Source organism: Entelurus aequoreus, linkage group LG17 (genome assembly GCF_033978785.1).
Source record: "Entelurus aequoreus isolate RoL-2023_Sb linkage group LG17, RoL_Eaeq_v1.1, whole genome shotgun sequence".
Taxonomy (NCBI): domain Eukaryota; kingdom Metazoa; phylum Chordata; class Actinopteri; order Syngnathiformes; family Syngnathidae; genus Entelurus; species Entelurus aequoreus.
The window spans coordinates 7,006,059-7,027,668 of record NC_084747.1 but is presented as its reverse complement, the minus strand read 5'-3'; the positions used below and the strand labels follow the sequence as shown (position 1 = coordinate 7,027,668).

General features: G+C 40.5%; 1 protein-coding gene across 1 annotated transcript in view; it reads left to right on the top strand.

Annotated features, from left to right (window-relative positions):
• LOC133632223 (neurogenic locus notch homolog protein 1-like) overlaps window positions 1-21,610 on the top strand; it is a 56,225-nt gene that overhangs the window by 10,596 nt on the left and 24,019 nt on the right. Inside the window, exons 8-19 of the mRNA XM_062024527.1 lie at window positions 4,866-4,979; window positions 7,032-7,265; window positions 7,344-7,454; window positions 11,247-11,439; window positions 14,547-14,692; window positions 14,780-14,893; window positions 15,573-15,692; window positions 17,222-17,374; window positions 17,453-17,681; window positions 17,856-18,057; window positions 20,060-20,213; window positions 20,285-20,469. Of these exons, the coding sequence (XP_061880511.1) occupies window positions 4,866-4,979; window positions 7,032-7,265; window positions 7,344-7,454; window positions 11,247-11,439; window positions 14,547-14,692; window positions 14,780-14,893; window positions 15,573-15,692; window positions 17,222-17,374; window positions 17,453-17,681; window positions 17,856-18,057; window positions 20,060-20,213; window positions 20,285-20,469 (1,955 nt within the window). The remainder of the gene's footprint in view (window positions 1-4,865; window positions 4,980-7,031; window positions 7,266-7,343; window positions 7,455-11,246; window positions 11,440-14,546; window positions 14,693-14,779; window positions 14,894-15,572; window positions 15,693-17,221; window positions 17,375-17,452; window positions 17,682-17,855; window positions 18,058-20,059; window positions 20,214-20,284; window positions 20,470-21,610) is intronic.

Sequence of the window (21,610 nt, the reverse complement as noted above, 5' to 3'; positions counted from 1 at the left end):
CCTCCCTCACGAATGCTTCTGCGCGCACAATTTGTTTTGTTTTTAACCCCTTCCAATGTGCAAAGAGTGGCTTCTTTTGGCTATGTCGACAACCGCTTATGTGACTAGTCATCCAATCCGGTGGATTCGACTTAAAAATGTTCTACTGTAACTTATTTCCTCAGGAGGCGTCCGCTCAAATTAACACCACACTTCAACTACCTTATACACTTGGATACGCCTGATTTTTTTCTCCGTTTGGAAAAAAATTAAGTACAAATCCAGCTTTTAAAAGTAATGCAGAGTCAGAAGTCTTTACCCCTTTACACATTGCCTGTAGCAGACGTGGCATCTGTAAAGCTAAGTTTTACATTTCGGAGTATTTTGGCGGATGAGCTGCTTGAAAGGGCCCTATTATGCAAAACCAAGTTTTTTTTACATGGTGGAACCTGCTTACAGTACCGTATTTTTTGGACTATAAGTCGCAGTTTTTTTCATAGTTTGGCCGGGGGTGCGACTTATACTCAGGAGCGACTTATGTGTGAAATGATTAACACATTAGCGTAAAATATCAAATAATATTATTTAGCTCATTCACGTAAGAGACTAGACGTATAAGATTTCATGGGATTTAGCGATTAGGAGTGACAGATTGTTTGGTAAACGTATAGCATGTTCTATATATTATAGTTATTTGAATGACTCTTACCATAATATGTTACGTTAACATACCAGGCACGTTCTCAGTTGGTTATTTATGCCTCATATAACGTACACTTATTCAGCCTGTTGTTCACTATTCTTTATTTATTTTAAATTGCCTTTCAAATGTTTATTCTTGGTGTTGGGTTTTATCAAATAAATTTCCCCAAAAAATGCGACTTATACTCCAGTGCGACTTATATATGTTTTTTTCCTTCTTTATTATGCATTTTCGGCCGGTGCGACTTATACTCCGGAGCGACTTATACTCCGAAAAATACGGTATGTGTATTTGGGATCTGCATAAGTCCTTTAAATTTGAAATCAAATCATGGAGGCATTGCAGAGATATTTATAAAACAATCTTGCCTTAGACTGGACTCTCACTATTATGTTAAGATCCACTAAGGACTGTACTTAGAGGGGGGGTTACCCACATATGCGGTCCTCTTCAAGGTTTCTCATAATCATTCACATCGACGTCCCTTATGTGGGCTCTGTACCGAGGATGTCGTTGTGGCTTGTGCAGCCCTTTGAGACTTTTGTGATTTAGGGCTATATAAATAAACATTGATTGATTGATTAATTTCCTACTTCCTCCAAACGGTCCGTTTGGAATTTTGTTCAAGTGTGACATCAGCGGATTATCCACATATGGTAGACATTGTGTTAGGACTTGGTCAATGTGTTGACCTCAGATGCAGAGACGGGGGGGCAAGATGGAATCAAAAAAGGAGAGTCTTTAATTAAGACCAAAAGGTTAACAAAAGGTGAGGGGGCAAAAGCGCACACCATATAACATAGCCAATAAGCGGGAACCTCAGAGGTCGGCAGGGGGAAAGGCCAGGGCACACTGAGCAAAGGAAAAGGCCACAACAGATATCTTCTCCACCTCAGGGTGGGAAAAAAAAACACACGGAGGTTAGCTGTATAATAACAAGGGCGAAAAAACGTACCCGGACTTGGAGGTCAAGCCACAGCATGCGACGTGGAAGAAACAGGAAACAATAACCAGCAAGGCACAGCTGTCTGTGCCAAGCTTAAATAGTCCACGAACTGATTAGCTGCAGGTGTGCCTCAAGGTCCGCCCCTCGCCCAGGAAGAGTGAACTGGAAAAAGAGGCACAAAAGGGAAAAGGCAGGCACAAAATAAAAGTGAAGGCAGGAGAACAATAAAACACAACACATTTACCCAAACATCAGCCAACTTAAATGTGTGTAAAACCGACTACGACATCATGTCGACGATGAAACCCAATGATGGAAAATGCTCTGTTTGTTTTAACCAGCACAAGTCACTACACTAACTTTCAGCCTAATCTGAAGTAAAAAGTGTCTTTCTTTTAACTTTTATGATTCATGGCAATGCACCTTCAACTTGGAAGAAGTCTTTCTTCGTGTGTGTGCAATGCACTTTGAAGAGTCCTGCTTCAGAAACCTTCGCCAGTTGAAAGATGGATTTTACAATATACTACTTTTAATGGGGGCCTCTGTGACTACTATCTATGGCAACAAAGAAGACAATGAAACAGTAAGTAATAACAGTAGGTTAGAAAAGTGTGGATGATGTTAGCAATGTTAGCTTTGTTACCATGAATTGATTAACGTGGACCCCGACTTAAAGTTGAAAAACTTATTCGGGTGTTACTATTTAGTGGTCAATTGTACGGAATATATACTGTACTGTGCAATCTACTAATAAAAGTCTCAATTGATCAATCAGCTTGCGTTGTTGTGTAGCTATCTTAGCCCTCTAATATAAGACAATAGCGTCACTGTCCTCTGGCAAAATAGAGGATGGTTTTCCTAAAAAATACTTCTAATTGGATCAGTGTTTCTGTGTTTGGCAATGGACGAGTAAGTTATATAATATATTATTACGTTCTCGATGTAGCTCATAGCTCATAGCTTAGTTTACAGCCTTGACCCTCCATTGTTTACAACTCAAAGCAGCTGTGCAGCGGAGTTATTTACATGATATAGAATAGTAAAACCTTTTATTGTCACTATACACATGTATACCGTATTTTTCGGACTATAAGTCGCTTCGGAGTATAAGTCGCACCGGCCGAAAATGCATAATAAAGAAGGAAAAAAAACATATATAATTCGCACTGGAGTATAAGTCGCATTTTTTGGGGAAATTTATTTGATAAAAGCCAACACCAAGAATAGACATTTGAAAGGCAATTTAAAATAAATAAAGAATAGTGAACAACAGGCTGAATAAGTGTACGTTATATGAGGCATAAATAACCAACTGAGAACGTGCCTGGTATGTTAACGTAACATATTATGGTATGAGTCATTCAAATAACTATAACATATAGAACATGCTATACGTTTACCAAACAATCTGTCACTCCTAATCGCTAAATCCCATGAAATCTTATACGTCTAGTCTCTTACGTGAAGGAGCTAAATAATATTATTTGATATTTTACGCTAATGTGTTAATAATTTCACACATAAGTCGCTCCTGAGTATAAGTCGCACCCCCGGCCAAACTATGAAAAAAACTGCGATTTATAGTCCGAAAAATACGGTACATCCAGGGTCTAGGATTAGAATGTTACAGACTCGGTAGAAGTTTAACCTTAGCCAACCTATCGTTCCAACCTGTATGTCAGCCAGGCTTCGTTCCTCGCTCTTTTCCGCCAGCATTGCCCGCTTCCTTATTGCGGGGACGGGCGAATGCGCACTCAACGTGAGGAGGCATGGTGAGGAGGTTCATTCTCATCTAACAATTCTGCCTCTCAAAATGAACCACTTTTAAATAAATAAATGATAAATGGGTTATACTTGTATAGCACTTTTCTACCTTCAAGGTACTCAAAGCGCTTTGACAGTATTTCCACATTCACCCATTCACACACACACTCACACACTGATGGCGGGAGCTGCCATGCAAGGCGCTAACCAGCAGCCATCAGGAGCAAGGGTGAAGTGTCTTGCCCAAGGACACAACAGACGTGACTAGGATGGTAGGAGGTGGGGATTGAACCCCCAGTAACCAGCAACCCTCCGATTTCTAGCACGGCCACTCTACCAACTTCGCCACGCCGTCCTTTTAAAGGGATTTCTAGCACGGCCACTCTACCAACTTCGCCACGCCGTCCTTTTAAAGGGAGACAAAAAAATGGCTTGAAAATAGGTCTGTGAAACTAAATCTATGCAATTTTTTCACCAAAGACCCACCATTACATGTTATGTAAACCACAAGGAAGTGTTTTACATAACATTTAAATGTAGAAACAAAATCCTGATATGACCCCTTCAACATGCGTGCATTTAAAATAATTGGAGGGGACATCCTTCAATATTATCTGTGTATAAATAAAGGCCTGCCCTAATGGACAGCCGGCCCTGTCTGCAGTTAAGTAAACACCTACCTACCCCCTATATGAGGAAATGCGGTATTTTATCTTGATCAGTGATAACAGCTGTGTTGAATAAACACACATCACTACATGTTCATGGTTCTAGCTAAGTTGCAGAGGGAAAATTCGCAGCAATACTCCCTTGACAGATTTGCTTCTGCGGAGTCTGTCTCTTGTGGTTGAAACCACCTGTTAGGAGGCACTTTATCTCTTCATCAGACAACATCTTACTCGTCTCTGGATTGTACCATCATGACACAAAAGAGGGGAAACATCAGAGATGAGAGTAACCCGGCACCAAAAAGAAAGAGCGCCTGCTGGTGGATTTTGAATCAAAAGGAGGCTTGAATAGTTCAGGGTAAAAGGTCAAGCTGGCTCTTTATAGAGGCAGTTAGGGAGGGGGTAAAGAGCTGAGGCAAGACCAGAGAATGCACATTGTGATGGAAAAGTTTTTTTGAAAGGGGGGCGCAACTGCATCAGTTTGGCGTTGCGTTGAGCAGACAGGCCTTCCTTTGTCTGGCGGTCTTGGTCAGGAGGCCGGACAACTTTCACTCTACCCTTACACCCACCCACCTCTGTAAATGACCCCCTCCTCTCTCCTAAACCCCGTGTTGAATGGTGCTGAATGGAAAGAAATTGCATGGTTGGAGTAGTTGTTATTTAACATGCAGATTTCTGATTCAGGATTACGAGTATGAGTAGTTGGATGTGGTGAGAAAACAGTAGCCATGCCTTTGTGTGTACACACATACTCCTTCACGCACACACGCACACAATTAAACCCTCTTGTTGTTTTTCTTCCCAGGCTTTACCGGCCACCTCTGCCAGATCGACATTGACGAGTGCGCCAGCACGCCGTGCCAGAATGGCGCCAAGTGCACAGACGGGCCAAATAAGTACACCTGCGAGTGCACAGAGGGTATGCAAAACAGAAAGTTCTAGGGGTTGACGGTACTCCATAATCACAGTTTGGCACAGACTTTGAGTTTAAGGTCCCGTAAGGCAACAAAATGCAAAACTGCTTAGCCTTTGTGTAAACAGCTTTATAAAACACAAAACATACCATAAATAACCAGGAAATGTTCCAATTAAAATAAGTAATACCGTATCCTCTACAGTAGATATTTCTTTAGTCAGATTTACACATTTCAAAAAATAAGCCCTGTTAATAACAATTTTAATAATAATGTATTAGATCTTGACACACAAAGCGCTTTACAGTGTTACCCAATATTTATTCACTCCTCATTCACTAGGGTTGTAACGGTACACAAAAATTTCGGTTCGGTACCTCGGTTTAGAGGTCACAGTTCGGTTAATTTTCGGTACAGTAAGAAAACAACAAAATATAAATTTTTTGGTTATATATTTACCAAATTTGCAAAATCTTCTACCAAAAATATTTTTCTTAGTGGAATAATTGATGTGAAGTAATCGGAACCTTGGATAGGTCAATAATTCATAATAACATTGATTTGATTCAATATTATGTTTTGAGCAATGACCGTTTGAAAGAAAAAAAAACAGCTTTGTTTTATTAGTCAACATTTAACCTTTAAGCTTTTTTATTTCACTTTTGTTATGTTTTTGTTTATTTTAATAGTATTTTTAGAATGTGCCGTGGGCCTTTAAAACATTAGCTGTGGGCCGCAAATGGCCCACAGCTAATGTGCACACTTTTGACACCCCTGCTATAGATAATAAAAAATTAAATCTGATAAATCTATGGATAAAAAGCAGAGCCTGGCGACGCATGCGCGTTTATCATAACTCTCTCGCTCTCTCTGTCTCTGCCCCTCCCTCACGAATGCTGCTGCGCGCACAATTTGTTTTGTTTTTAACCCCTTCTTAACCCTGAACGTACATTGAAAATACACGCAACCCTAACTCAAAATGCCGGACATTTGAGGCATTTAAGAAACTCCGCTCTGACAGCTCCGCAAAAGAGGACATGTCCGGTGAAAAGAGGACGTATGGTCAGTCTATCGTAGCCCGTTAGCTGCTAGCATGTCGTGTGTTGTGCCTCGGTGTGCATTGTTTACACAACGTGCGTTACACTACTTAATATGTCCGTGTGGAAACTCGGTCGGTACACCTCCGAACCGAACCGAAACGGTTCAATACAAATACACGTACCGTTACACCCCTAACATTCACACATCACAGTAGTGCAAAATAGGAGTGTCCTCTGCAGAGGACACTTTGCATGTGTGTGTCATTATTAGTTCCAGCTTGTAGCCCCATCCACATCTCTGCTGAACACTGCGTTCGTCTTATCCACTTGTCTTGGCCCGACTTTGATAGGAAAAGGGTTGTTCAAGTTCTGGCTTCTCCTTTGCATTATTATTATTATTTTTTTTTTTTATTTTTTTTTTGTCCTGCCCAGCTTCTCAGGCAAATCATATAGTAGATGTAGATGCCCATATCGGCTGTTCAGATTTACTTTACAAAAGAGAAGTGTAGAATACTTCTCTTGTTGCCTTATTTGTATTTTGACTTTATTAAATGTATTTATATTATCATTTGGTGCAGCCGGGCCGGAGCAGGAGGGGATAGAAAGAGAAAAAAAGGAAGACAGAGGGGGGAATTGTGGGGACAAGAGGGGGATTAGACAGAGAGACAAAAACAACAACAGCAAACACAACAACAACAACAACAGAGCAACATCAGCAAATACAACATGTACAAATATGATGGTAAAAGTAATAGCAAATAAGCAGTTAGCAAAAATAAAAAATAATACAGAAATGACAATGAGCATTATTGCTAGCCAAAACGTTATGGAGTAGATTTGGACTATATCGCGAGGCAGTTACACTCATTCAGTGTGTTTGGTGGGGGGAATCAGTACGCCTCTTTACAGTATCAAATATTCCGTACTGAAATATCCCATTACAAACACATGTATCGTTGCACTCCTAGCAATTATGTATAAACGTTATTCCTTAATAAAATGGGTTTCTTTTTGTAGGCTACACTGGGAGGCACTGCGAGACGGACATCAACGAGTGCTACTCTGACCCGTGCCACTATGGCTCCTGCATTGACGGCCTGGCTTCCTTCAGCTGCCACTGCCACCCGGGTTACACCGGCCGACTGTGCGAGACCAACATCAACGAGTGTCTTAGTCAACCGTGCAGAAATGGCGGCGTCTGCCAGGACCGGGAAAACGCTTACATTTGCAATTGTCCCAAGGGGACCACAGGTACAATAGGTGGAACAAACAGATTTTTGGAAGATTTAGCCGTTCTTTTATGGTGACTGAATGTGTTGTTTCTTCCAGGAATCAACTGTGAAATCAACATTGATGACTGCAAGAGCAACACTTGTGACTATGGGACTTGCATTGACAAGATCAATGGCTATGAGTGTGCCTGCAAGCCCGGCTACACTGGTAAGAAACTTGTACAGGTGGTATTGGTTTAATAAGGCCTGGGTTAAAGCTGTTATTTGGCAGGGGATGTGGCTCAGACTCTGTGAGGTTTAACCAAAGCTGCAAGGGAAGCAGTTTTTTGGCAGTAAAAGACTCACTTTCTTCCTTTCAGAAAAGAGAATCCTACAAATTATAAAACAGTGCCTTCCTACAGTATGTGTATGCAGGTTCAGAAGCTTTTTTCCCATATGTCATGTCAGTGTAAAATGGTAAGTGGTCTGTATTTATATAAATATTTACAATACCTGGAATGATACCCAAAACGCTTTACAATATACACCACATTCACCCAATTACACACACCTTCACACACTAATGGCGGAAGCTGCCATGCTCGGCACTTACAATGACCCATCAGAAGCAGTCAGGGGTTCTGTGTCTTGCTTAGGGACACCTTGACATGGATCGAACCGGTTTCAAGACAGCCACTCTACCCACTGAATAATGCCGCCCTCAGCGTGAACAGTAAAACTCAGAATCTTTTCAAACCCGACGAGGGCCTTTTTCGTATGTGGTCATCCAATAATTGAACATGTTTCCAATGCAACTGCAGTTATTTTGACGCACAGGTTGCGTTCATCCTAAATCTATGCATCATTGAAAGGTAGTTAACGTGGTAGGCCACACAAAAGCCAAGCATACAAATAGCACATAAGCCTGACATACCTATACATGTCCTTAATTGAATAATATTACAGTCTGAAACACGACATTTGTCAATATAAACAAGTATCAAATAATTATAGTTGCATATTAGTTACAGATACAAATTCTCCAAGGCAGAATTATCCAGTAACAAACGTGTCCGCATCATTCAACTTACTGCGTCATAAGTTGAACTTAATTACTTAAAGACAGCATAACTCCATTTCTGACAGTTGATAATAAGTTGGTTAGTGTTTTTCACTAACCATTGTTCTCTGTTTGAGTAATTTTACTTGATAAAGCCTTTTTTAACATTCCACACTACAAAATAACAAAAGTATGTATGATTTGGGTTATTGTATCAGGTCAATATTGCTATCGGCCAATACACAAGTCTCAAATATCGGTATTGTATCCAGAGTGAAAAAGTTATATTGGGACACACCTACATTTTAGTGACTTAACTTAAATATTCCGCACCAAAATGCTGTCAGCTGTGTTGAATTTATAGGTTGTTTTCTATTCTGCTGTTTAGCAGCTTTTATTTTTTATTTTTTTAAAAGCTTCTAAAATATACTTGCAGCGTTGTCGCACAAACAGATGAAGAGAGCAGAGCAGCGAGACAGCACTTCTAACACCTTTTCTCTTACATATTCATAATTTCTGCATGTGTTCGTACCATTTAAGACTGGTCCGTGTCTTTGGTATGTGTAGCATTCAAATTTGAGCTCAATTTAACCGTACCATAGTAAGGCTGAAACGACGCGTCGACGTAGTCGACGTCATCGGTTACGTAAATACGTCGACGCCGTTTTTGTGCGTCGCATATTTACGTCACGCTACCGTCATGGCGAAGCGCAAAGCAGACGATCAAAGCAGACGATGCGAGCGAGGGGGAAAAATCACGCCAAAAGTCGTCAAAAGTGTGAAAGTATTTCAATACACAGCCTAATAATGTTGTTGTATGCACACTGTGTCGAGCGTAAATGGCCTATCATAGCAGCACGACGGCTATGAACGAACATTTGAAAAGAAAACCATCAACTAGTCAATCGTCCGCGTGAGCATACGTTGTCATCATTACACAAAACATGAATGTGTCATTTGTATCTGCTAGGGGTGTAACGGTACGTCTTTTGTATTGAACCGTTTCGGTACGGGGCTTTCGGTTCGGTACGGGGGTGTACCGAACGAGTTTCTAAGCTAAAGCTAACTTTAGCTGCTAAAGTCTTAACAAGCTGCTTTGCTCATTCTGCCTCTGTCTCAGCACGCAGCATTGTCCCACCCACACAACCATCTGATTGGTACACACGAAGCATTATCAGCCAATCAGCAGTGCGTATTCAGAGCGCATGTAGTCAGCGCTTCAGCGTCTAGCAGATAGGTGTTTAGCAGGTGAGCATCAGGCAGCGGACTCTCCCCAAATGATAATAAACACCTCCCAGTCAACTACTAGTAACATCACTATGAGCCCGTTGACCTTCTAGGAATATAAACTGCAGCTCAGCTCACTCGCAGTCCTGGCTTGAGGTGAAGGCTAATTAGCTCTCAGTTCCAGCCACATCGACCCCTTCTGAGCGCCTATTTTCAGCTGCTGGGAATATTGTAAACAAGAAAAAAAGCAGAGCAAGTAGACATGCTAACCTTTCTTCATTACAACTGTTAGTCACTCACTGGAATGAGTAGAATTGGTTATTGTGTACTGTGTTGGACTGGATGTTTATTTTGCACATTTTAAAAGCAATACTTAATGTTTACAGTGCTCCAGAATATTTAGATTGGCACTTTTTTGTATTGGATGTTTATCTTTATTTTTGCACATTTTAGCAAATAAGCAATACTTTCACTTTTGTTGAAATGTTTACACTGTTGTTACAGAATATTTCGTTTTACACTTTTTTGTATTGGATGTTTATCTTTATTTTTGCACATTTTAAAGCAAAATAAGCAATACTTTTACTTTTGAAATGCTTATACTATTGCAGAATATTAAGATTTGCACTGGATGTTGACTTTTATATTTGCACATTAAAAAGCAAATAAGCTACTTTTAATTTTGTTAAAGGTTAAAAGTTTTAAATGTTTACATTGTTACAGAATATTTAGTCATGGTGTTGTCAATGTTGACTGAGTGGCCATACTTCTTTTTTTTTGCAAATAAAAGCCATGCCTTTTGAAAAAACTGGCCTACATTTATTTTTTCATCTTCATTTTGAATAAAAAAATAATCGGTAAAAGGAAAAATAATCTATAGATTAATCGAAAAAAATAATCTATAGATGAATCGATAGAAAAATAATCGTTAGCTGCAGCCTTATACCATAGTTCACTTGCAAGCGATCAACCGATCTCTACGCTTGAAAAAGTCTGCATTCTCACTGTCCTTGTTGGTTCTTAAACCCTTTCAAATAACTTTACCAGTACATATTACGCCAAATGAAAGCACTGAGACCAGTGGTTGCATTTAGTGCAGGTTCTAGGGTTATATCAGTGCTTTGCAATAAGATGGTTTACTGCTTATTTTCTCTATCACGACACTGCTATAATTAGTTGTAAGCTTTGATGCAACTTGAGATTCTACGAGACAGTGGATTTTAGGACAGGTTGTCAGGTGTCTCAGGTGACCTGTTGACAAGAAAGGTGCAGTGTTGGGGAACTTATGTATAGACAGAGGAGTCCAACAGATGGCAAGCAAGCTGGCGAATGAGCACGCTCCTCTGAGGCTCGACGGGTGTCGATTTCCCCGCTCCACCCTGTCCCTAACCTGCTGCTGTTTCGGACATGCAAGCTGCCTAGCCCGCACAAAGAGGACACACACATAACCTCTGTGGCGCACACAGTCACTCGGGATTTGAGTGGAAGAAAAGATTCACTGAAAGATTCCTGAAAGTTGAGATTTTAAAAGCTTGGAAGTCCCTTCCTGGAATTAAAGCTATAGGGCTTCCTTTTATGTTGTGTGTGGCAGAGGCCTGAATGGCACCGCTGCTTCAAGTAGCCGACAAAAGGAGCCGAAACTATAAACCTTGTGGCGGCGTTGTCTACCGGTGAAGATGAAAGAGCATAACAAAAATAGCTATCTCAAATGTGCACCCTCTCTTTTCCCCGTAGGCACCATGTGCAACATCAACATTGACGAGTGTGCCATCAACCCGTGTCACAACGGCGGCACCTGCATCGACGGCATCAACAGCTTCACCTGCGTGTGTCCGGAAGGTTACCACGACGCCACCTGCTTCTCACAGGTCAACGAGTGCCTCAGCAACCCCTGCATCCACGGCCACTGCGAGGACAAGATCAACGGGTGAGGCCACACCAACTGAGGAACTGACTTAGCCATGTTATACTGAGCCGCCAAGATAAATATGCACATACTGGTAAATGTGACACTAAGGGCATCATTTTAAAAACAGGCGCTAAACAGCATGTGCAAAAAATAAAATTGTGTATACTATAAGTGGGCATGTTGCGTATGATCTACTAAGATTATGTATACAATTGATAACTGATATAGATTACCTTATTTAAATGAGGTTTTTGTGTGTACTATGCGGCTTTCACCATGGAGACACTCATTTACTACACATTCATGTTATAATGCTCCTACCTGTTGCGTATTGCTATATTTTGAAACATGCAACAGATCTTTATGTACCACTTTTTCTGGATATTGTAGAAGCAGTCCTGCAGTGCATCTTAGACTTTGACTTAGACTTCCTTTTTTATTGTCGTTCAAATTTGAACTTTACAGTACAGATAAGAACGAAATTGTGTTACATCAGCCCATGGTAGTGCAAGATAAAAAAGCAATAAGGTGCACATATAAATAAATAAATAGGTTACTGTACAGATAAATATATTGCACTTTTCCATATGCATCCACGTTTATGGATATACCGTATGTTATATTGTCTTTTTTATTCCAGCGAGTTAATCCACTTTGGGGGGTGTTGAGGGGATAGTTATGATGCGTTCAAGAGTCTTACGGCCTGAGGGAAGAAGCTGTTACAGAACCTGGAGGTTCTGCTTCCGCAGCCTCCATCTACAATGGAACCTACTTTTTTAACCTCATAAGGCCCAAGCTGTTTGTTTACATGCTGTTTTTATTTCTCTTTGCTATTTGGGTTTATTGGACCCTAATTAGAATAAAAACTAAAAATCATCTTTTGATATGATGTACTTAGTCCATAAGTACACAAACGTGTACTTCATGTGTAGTGACATGCACATTTTTATTTTTACACTTTTTTTTTCAAATTCCATTGTATGTTATACTCTTCTGACACCACCAGACAGCAGTATAAGTGTCCATATGTCGGCATAAGACCCCAATTCAGTAGTGTCCACAATTTTGGAAATAAGAGCTAAAAGGTGCTGTCCACGCATGTGGCCACTAAGGCCTTTAGAGGTTTTCAAGCACTAGGTGTGCCATGGGAGATGTTGGCACTAACTACGAGCGTGTGCTTAAATATTCCAGGTGCAAGAAAATGCATATTGCAAAAAAAAAATTTCATATATATGAAAAAAAGAACATCATTAAAAAGACGCCAGAAGACACCAAAACGCATGTTTGTTTTAATAAGTCCCTTAAGTTACTAAGCAGCTATAAAATTGATAAATGATAAATAATGATAAATGGGTTATACTTGTATAGCGCTTTTCTACCTTCAAGGTACTCAAAGCGCTTTGACAGTATTTCCACATTCACCCATTCACACACACATTCACACACTGATGGCGGGAGCTGCCATGCAAGGCGCTAACCAGCAGCCATCAGGAGCAAGGGTGAAGTGTCTTGCCCAAGGACACAACGGACGTGACTAGGATGGTAGAAGGTGGGGATTGAACCCCAGTAACCAGCAACCCTCCGATTGCTTGCACGGCCACTCTACCAACTTCGCCACGCCGTCCCAAAATTATAAAAATTATATAATTATATAAAATTATAAAAGGATATTGTTGAATAGACAATATGTCTAATATTTTGACACACCATATATGTTGATTTACTAAGATCTAAATACCACACGCTAATCAGCGTGTGCAAAAAAATTAAATAGCGTGTACTAAGAGTGGGCGTGTTGTGTGCGATTTACTATTACCAGTGCATGTGCAATTGAAAAGTGGTGCAGACCGCCTTATTTAAATGAGGATTTTGCGTGCGTACGGGGTTCTCATTTCCTGCACATTCATGGTATCATGCTCCTCCTACCTGTGTGAGATGTGTTGAGCCAGCAGCACATATCTATCATCTGTGACACTTTTTCTGAATCGCAATCTAGACAACAGAAAAATATGCACACTGAAACTTAATTCTGTGCGCAAAGCTGTGGATCGCAATACCAGCGCATTCGTGCCCCTGGAATGACTCAAACGCAAGAAAATGCATAATGAATTACGTCTTTTCATGTTGGAGATATATTATAGTTATATATTTCCTAAATTAAAGAATCTAACAACATTAAAAAAACGCCAGCAAACGACAAAACGCTTCAATTTAATTAATTAATCAGCCCCATAAGTTAAAGTTTAAGTACCCATGATTGTCACACACACACTAGGTGTGGCGAAATTATTCTCTGCATTTGACCCATCACCCTTGATCACCTCCTGGGAGTTGAGGGGAGCAGTGAGCAGCAGCGGTGGCCGCGCCCGGGAATAATTTTTGGTGATTTAACCCCTTGATGCTGAGTGTCAAGCAGGGAGGTAACGGGTCGCATTTTTATAGTCTTTGGTATGACTCGGCCGGGGTTTGAACTCACGACCTACCGATCTCAGGTCGAACACTCTAACCAAAGTCATCCAGCAGCTATACAATTATAAAAGGAAATTGCTTAATTGACGATATGACTAATATTTTATATTTCTGTCAGTCCAAAATGTTGACATACCCACAAAGGACAGAGGATCCTCTGTCCATCCTCTGGTCCTGCAGCCGTGTGTGGAACTACTTCTGACACATGCTAAATAAATTGCAAAACAGTGCTCCCAAAATGGTGATGAGTGTTGATAAATCACATTGTGTGTGCTAAATAATTATATTTGCATCTTTTTCCTCCCAGTATTTGCTGATTAGCAAATATTTTGCATACTAATGAAGACAGAGACGCAAAATGGATTGCACGCATTTTTCTGCACGTTTAACAGACACAATCCACTTTGCACATGTTTAGTAGATCAGCTTTGCGTGTTGTATCAAGTTTGCACGTGTTTTAGTACACGCAAACCTTCAATAAATTAGGCCGTTAGAACGCAGCTGTTGCGCAATTGTTCCTTTATCACAGTTTACGCGTCCTTTCTATATTTACTAAAAAATAAAAGCACACAAAATTTCAGTCTTGCATATTTGAGACTTTTTTTCATGAACATTAGCTTCATATGTGTTATTTTATCCTGTTTTTTTTATTCCAGATATAAATGCCTGTGCGACTCTGGCTGGAGCGGCAACAACTGCGACATCAACAACAACGAGTGCGAGTCCAATCCGTGCATGAACGGAGGCACGTGCAAAGACATGACCAGCGGATACGTTTGCACCTGCCGCGCAGGCTTTACTGGTCAGTGTGTCTTGCACACACACCTACAGTACCATCACTGTTTTTAAATGTGTGTGTGAGACGAGCTCTTTTTGTTTGCAACGGCAGGACCAAACTGCCAAACCAACATCAACGAATGCGCCTCCAACCCCTGCCTCAACCAGGGGACGTGCATGGACGACGTGGCAGGCTATAAGTGCAACTGTATCCTGCCTTACACTGGTATGAAAATATTATTCTACGCACGCACCTCAGTTCTGGCATTTCTCCACTAAAGGGCTGTTTCCTGCACTAGTGTTCTTTAACTTAGTGGAAAAACAGGAGAAAAAATTAGCCTTAATTTCAACAGCTTTCCATTAAAGATCCGCAGCAAAACTTCCTCAGCATTCTACGTCTCCAAACCTTTGACCTCCTGTGATACACGCATCCCTCCGTACGAGAGCTGGGAAACATTTTCATGACATCTCGCATGTTATTTGAGCAGATAGCAATGGAAAGCGGCGTTCTTGTATTTCATTTTGAGTCGTCTTTTTTTTTTTTTGTTGGAACAACTCACAGAGGACAAAAGTCTTCTGCCTGCGCTCGGGTGGGAACAGGTCGCTTGACACATTTCCTGTTTGCCTGCTTCCCGTCTCACAGAACAGCAAATGTCCTCACAATGGCCGGAAGCCACAGACTGCTTCCTGTACGAGACGTGCGTTGTGGAAAAAGATAGGGAAATGTCTCCGAAAGGCCTCTAATAGTGACGGAACCCGGAGAAAATCCTGCGATAGCACCGATTGAAAGATGGTCTTCTTTCGTCGGGTTATCTACCGAGTTCACGACTGCTTTGCGATGTCAAACGGTTCAAGTGGAGCATACCTTGTAATTAGGATTTTTTGTTATTATGTGTTTGTTACAGGAGAGAACTGTGAAAGTGTCATGGCCCCTTGTAGCTCCAAACCTTGCAAACATGGGGGAGTGTGTCAGGAGTCTGAGGACTATCAAAGCTTTTCCTGCGTCTGCCCGGAAGGATGGCAAGGTAAACACAACAATGATGTCATCTTCTAATGAGGCCTAATTGATATATCAGGGGTTTCCAAATTATGGCCCGCCGACATCTTCAGTTTGGCGCCCAGACGTCACAAGTTTAACAAGAAATCTACAGTTTCATTTAAATTAGCTGTTTGTCGAATCAACTGCAACTTTGCTACCCTCATGTGGACAATTTGAGTATATCAGGTGAATGACTAAGGGTTTTAACAATTGAAATTTGCACAGCATTTACCTTTATGAACCAATCCAAACAACCTTTCCCACTCAAGGCACAAACTGCAACCAACACAAAAAGACCATGTGTGTTGACACAATCGATGTATCAATCAATCGTTACACTCCTACTTAAGAATAGAATAGAATAGAAAGTACTTTATTGATCCCTGGGGGAAATTCAGCACCACAGTTCGCTCACAATAGACAGTAATAATAATAAATAATATAATATATTATATATATAATGTATAAATAATATAAATATATTCTACATATACTCTACATTTAAGTGCAGTCAAGGAACATATGCATTATACAGTCTTAATATCTAATTAAAATAATCATTAATTATGTATACATTATATTAATATTATATATAGAGATGTCCGATAATATCGGACATCTCTATATATAATGCTTTAAAATGTAATATCGAAAATTATCGGTATCGGTTTCAAAAAGTAAAATTTATGACTTTTTAAAACGCCGCTGTATGGAGTGGTACACGGACGTAGGGAGAAGTACAGAGCAGTTGCGTCTCCCAGTCATACTTGCCAACCCTCCCGATTTTCCCGGGAGACTCCCGAATTTCAGTGCCCCTCCCGAAAATCTCCCGGGGCAACCATTCTCACGAATTTCTCCCAGTTTCCACCCAGGCAACAATATTGGGGGCGGGCCTTAAAGGCACTGCCTTTGCGTGCCGGCCCAATCACATAATATCTACGGCTTTTCACACACACAAGTGAATGCAAGGCATACTTGGTCAACAGCCATACAGGTCACACTGAGGGTAGCCGTATAAACAACTTTAACACTGTTACAAATATGCGCCACACTGAACCCACACCAAACAAGAATGACAAACACATTTCGGGAGAACATCCGCACCGTAACACAACATAAACACAACAGAACAAATACCCAGAACTCCTTGCAGCACTAACTCTTCCGGGACGCTACAATATACTCCCCCCGCTAGCGATTATTCCCTTTTGTAGATAACGCACCCAGGTACTATACATAGGACAATGTACCTCAACCTGTTTTGAGCCAAGGCACTTATTTTCAATAGAAAACATTGTAAAAAAAAAAAAAAAAAGTTGTATGAATGGCAACAGGTACTGTAGTATTATACACATGTTAATGATGTGCTTTCTGCCATTGAGTGGAAGATCATTTCATTGTCATTGTCAGGTACGCTAATATGCTGCATCACAGTGGTTAGAAATAAGTGTTACAGGAGGAGTTCTTAATTGGATGGTTTCTTATTAATTGTGTGTCCCCCCTACATATTTTCAGGGCAAACCTGCGAGGTGGACATTAAAGAGTGTGTGAAGAACCCCTGCCGTAATGGCGCTACTTGCCAGAACACCATGGGAAGTTACCGCTGCGGCTGCAAACCGGGCTTCACCGGGCGCAACTGTGAAACCGACATTGACGACTGCAAGCCCAGTAAGCTCTCTTGTCTGCCTTCCTGTCATTCTGAAATAGGTCTTAAACACAATCAAAAAAACGTTTCCCTTTCTTCAGATCCGTGCAGCAACGGAGGCCTGTGTGAGGACGAGGTGGACGGATTCTTGTGTACGTGCCAGCCGGGCTTCCGAGGCAACACGTGCGACGAAGACATCAACGAGTGTGAGAGCAACCCGTGCAAGAACGAAGCCAACTGCACGGACTGTGTCAACAGTTACACCTGCACCTGCCCGCCAGGCTTCAGTGGAATCCACTGTGAAAACAACACCCCTGACTGCACAGAGAGGTATGGCACAAAGCTTTTCTTGTCCACTGCTGCCCCCTCTGGTGAAATACTCTATTACAACAGCTTCACTTCAATATTGACTGCATTTTAAACTGTATGGGCTTGTTGAACTTATTTTAGGTTATTATGATTATGTATTTTGAATCAATTTTTCGCTTCTTTTTTTATCTGAAGCTCCTGTTTTAACGGCGGGACATGTGTGGACGGCATCAACACCTTCACTTGCTTGTGCCCATCTGGCTTCACCGGCAGCTACTGTCAGCACGACATCAACGAGTGCGACTCCAGACCCTGCCTGAATGGCGGCACCTGCCAGGACAGCTATGGCACCTACAAGTGTACCTGTCCTCACGGCTACACGGGACTCAACTGTCAGGTAAGTGCACTGAACTGTGTGTTTACAGTAAGGGTTTAACGGTACACAAAAATTTCGGTTCGGTACGTACCTCGGTTTAGAGGTCATGGTTCGGTTCATTTTCGGTACAGTAACAAAACAACAAAATATACATTTTTGGGTTATTTATTTTCCAAATTTGCAAAAACATTTTTCTTAGTAGAATATTTGATGTGAAGTAATCGGAACCTTGGATAGGTCAATAATTCATAATAACATCAGTGTTTCCCATAAACTGCCAAGATACCTGTGGTGGTGGGGGCGTGGCTATGGGCGTGGTCACATGACATAATCGAGTAATTTGCATAATTTACTACAATGATATGATTTTCTCTAAAAAGGCTCAAAAAAATGTATACTTACTAATTAATAATTACAGTTTTGTTTTAAACGTCCATCCATCCATCCATCCATCCATTTTACAATATAATTACAACACTTTATGTACATATTTGAACAATATGTTATTCACTGAAATATATTTATTAATTGTGGTTCTTACAAAAAATGTATCTTATAAAATATAAAAGCTAAAATGTCTCATAAAGCTCTGCCCCTTTAATTAGTGCATACTAAATAATTTAACTTTAGCCTACTACTACAACCATATTATTTACCAGCAACATAAAGTGAAACAGAGGCAGAGGTGTCCTGCCACAGTCAGTAACAAATAAACAGAAAACAGTAGTGGTGGTAGATAGACACAGAGCTTCATCAAACATCTGATCCACTGAACAAAGAGCTCCAAAAATCTTGAACTTTAGACTGCCATCAGTTTTACTCCCTACACTTAACCATGTGTTTCCTACTGCCTGCAGACTTTGCACCCTTTGTTATATACACATGTTGTGTTTCTAATATAAATACATTTAATGAAGTCAAATACAAATAAGGCAACAAGAGAAGTATTCTACACTTCTCTTTTGTAAAGTAAATCTGAACAGCCGATATGGGCATCTACATCAACTATATGATTTGCCTGAGAAGCTGGAGAGGACAAAAAAATAAATAAAAAATAAAATAAAATAAAAACAATTTTTTATTTTATTTTTTATTTTTTTATTTTTTTTAATTTGTGGCGGACGTAATTCTTTCGTGGCGGGCCGCCACAAATAAATGAATGTGTGGGAAACACTGAACATTGATTTTGATTCAATATTATGTTTTGAGCAATGACAGTTTGAAAGAAAAAAACAGCTTTGTTTTATTAGTCAACATTTAACCTTTAAGCTTTTTTATTTCACTTTTGTTATGTTTTTGTTTATTTTAATAGTATTTTTAGAATGTGCTGTGGGCCTTTAAAACATTAGCTGTGGGCCGCACACTTTTGACACCCCTGCTGTAGATAATAAAAAATTAAATCTGATAAATCTATGCATAAAAAGCAGGGCCTGGCTGCGCTTGTGAAACTTTTATTAGTAGATTGCACAGTACAGTACATATTCCGTACAATTGACCACTAAATGGTAACCCCCGAATAAGTTTTTCAACTTGTTTAAGTCGGGGTCCACTTAATGCGCGTTTATCATAACTCTCTCGCTCTCTCTGTCTCTGCCCCTCCCTCGCCAATGCTGCTGCGCGCACAATTTGTTTTGTTTTTAACCCCTTCTTAACCCTGAACGTACATTGAAAATACTCGCAACCCTAACTCAAAATGCCGGACATTTGAGGCATTTAAGAAACTCCACCCCGACAGCTCCGCAAAAGAAGACATGTCCGGTGAAAAGAGGACGTATGGTCAGTCTGTCCTAGCCCGTTAGCTGCTAGCATGCCGTGTGTTGTGCCTCAATGTGCATTGTTTACACAACGTGCGTTACGCTACTTAATATGTCCGTGTGGAATCTCGTTCTGTACACCTCCGAACCGAACCGGAACCCCCGTACCGAAACGGTTCAATTCAAATACACGTACCGTTACACCCCTAGTTTACAGTGTTTCATTTTTTATTGCGTATTTTATTGAATGTTACATAACCCTACGTTAGAATCTGGTGCGCTGGTGCGACTCGTCGCCTTGTAAGAACGGGGGCACCTGCTGGCAAAGGGGGACCACTTACAGCTGCGAGTGCCAGACTGGTTGGGCGGGGGTCTACTGCGACATACCGAGCGTCTCCTGCGAGGTTGCAGCCAAACAGAGAGGTAAAGCCGTTCATTTCTGGTGTATGTGTTTTTCAACTCCTTAACTTAACAACCTGAGCTTGTGCCTACAGGGGTCGATGTCGCCAATCTGTGCCGTAACTCAGGCCAGTGTCTGGATGCCGGAAACGTCCATCGGTGCCGCTGCCAGGTTGGTTACACGGGAAGCTACTGCGAAGAGCAGGTGGATGAATGCACCCCCAACCCTTGTCAAAACGGAGCGTCGTGTACGGACTTTCTGGGAGGATATTCATGCAAGGTGAGGAACCAGTGCAAGATTAAATATTGAATGAAACTTAATTGGCACTTTAAACTTGGGTCAAAACGGCCTTGAGGCGCTGCAACGATTAATTGATTCATTTGATTAGAAAAAGCTTCGATTAATCGTTAAATGAGTGTAACTAATACAACTTATTAAATACGAACTGGATGGAGTGCCCGGAACTTTAATTAAAAGTTTTATTCAAACACATGGGTGCATGTGAGAACATTTTCGCATATATGCAGTTTGCATGTTAATGCTAATGAGTTGTCCAAATAACAAACACAACTTTTTCAATGAATGCCTGTTTAATTCTTTGTGTGAAATTGTTGCAGAATGTGCTTTCGTCTTTGGTTATTTGAATGTCAGTGACTGCTCTAATGAATGATCATACTTTGCCTTTTTGTTTAACTTGGTTCTCACCCTAATTTATTACCTGTTTTTAAGCTATGCTCAGTTTTTTTGGCCTGTGTGTATATTTATGTATATAATACATATATATATATATATGAGTGTGTGTATATATACATATATATATATGTATATATATATATACATACACTACCGTTCAAAAGTTTGGGGTCACCCAAACAATTTTGTGGAATAACCTTCATTTCTAAGAACAAGAATAGACTGTCGAGTTTCAGATGAAAGTTCTGTTTTTGTGGCCATTTTGAGCGTTTATTTGACCCCACAAATGTGATGCTCCAGAAACTCAATCTGCTCAAAGGAAGGTCAGTTTTGTAGCTTCTGTAACGAGCTAAACTGTTTTCAGATGTGTGAACATGATTGCACAAGGGTTTTCTAATCATCAATTAGCCTTCTGAGCCAATGAGCAAACACATTGTACCATTAGAACACTGGAGTGATAGTTGCTGGAAATGGGCCTTTATACACCTATGTAGATATTGCACCAAAAACCAGACATTTGCAGCTAGAATAGTCATTTACCACATTAGCAATGTATAGAGTGTATTTCTTTAAAGTTAAGACTAGTTTAAAGTTATCTTCATTGAAAAGTACAGTGCTTTTCCTTCAAAAATAAGGACATTTCAATGTGACCCCAAACTTTTGAACGGTAGTGTATATATATGTATATATATATATGATTATCTATATCAATAACTTTATTATATTT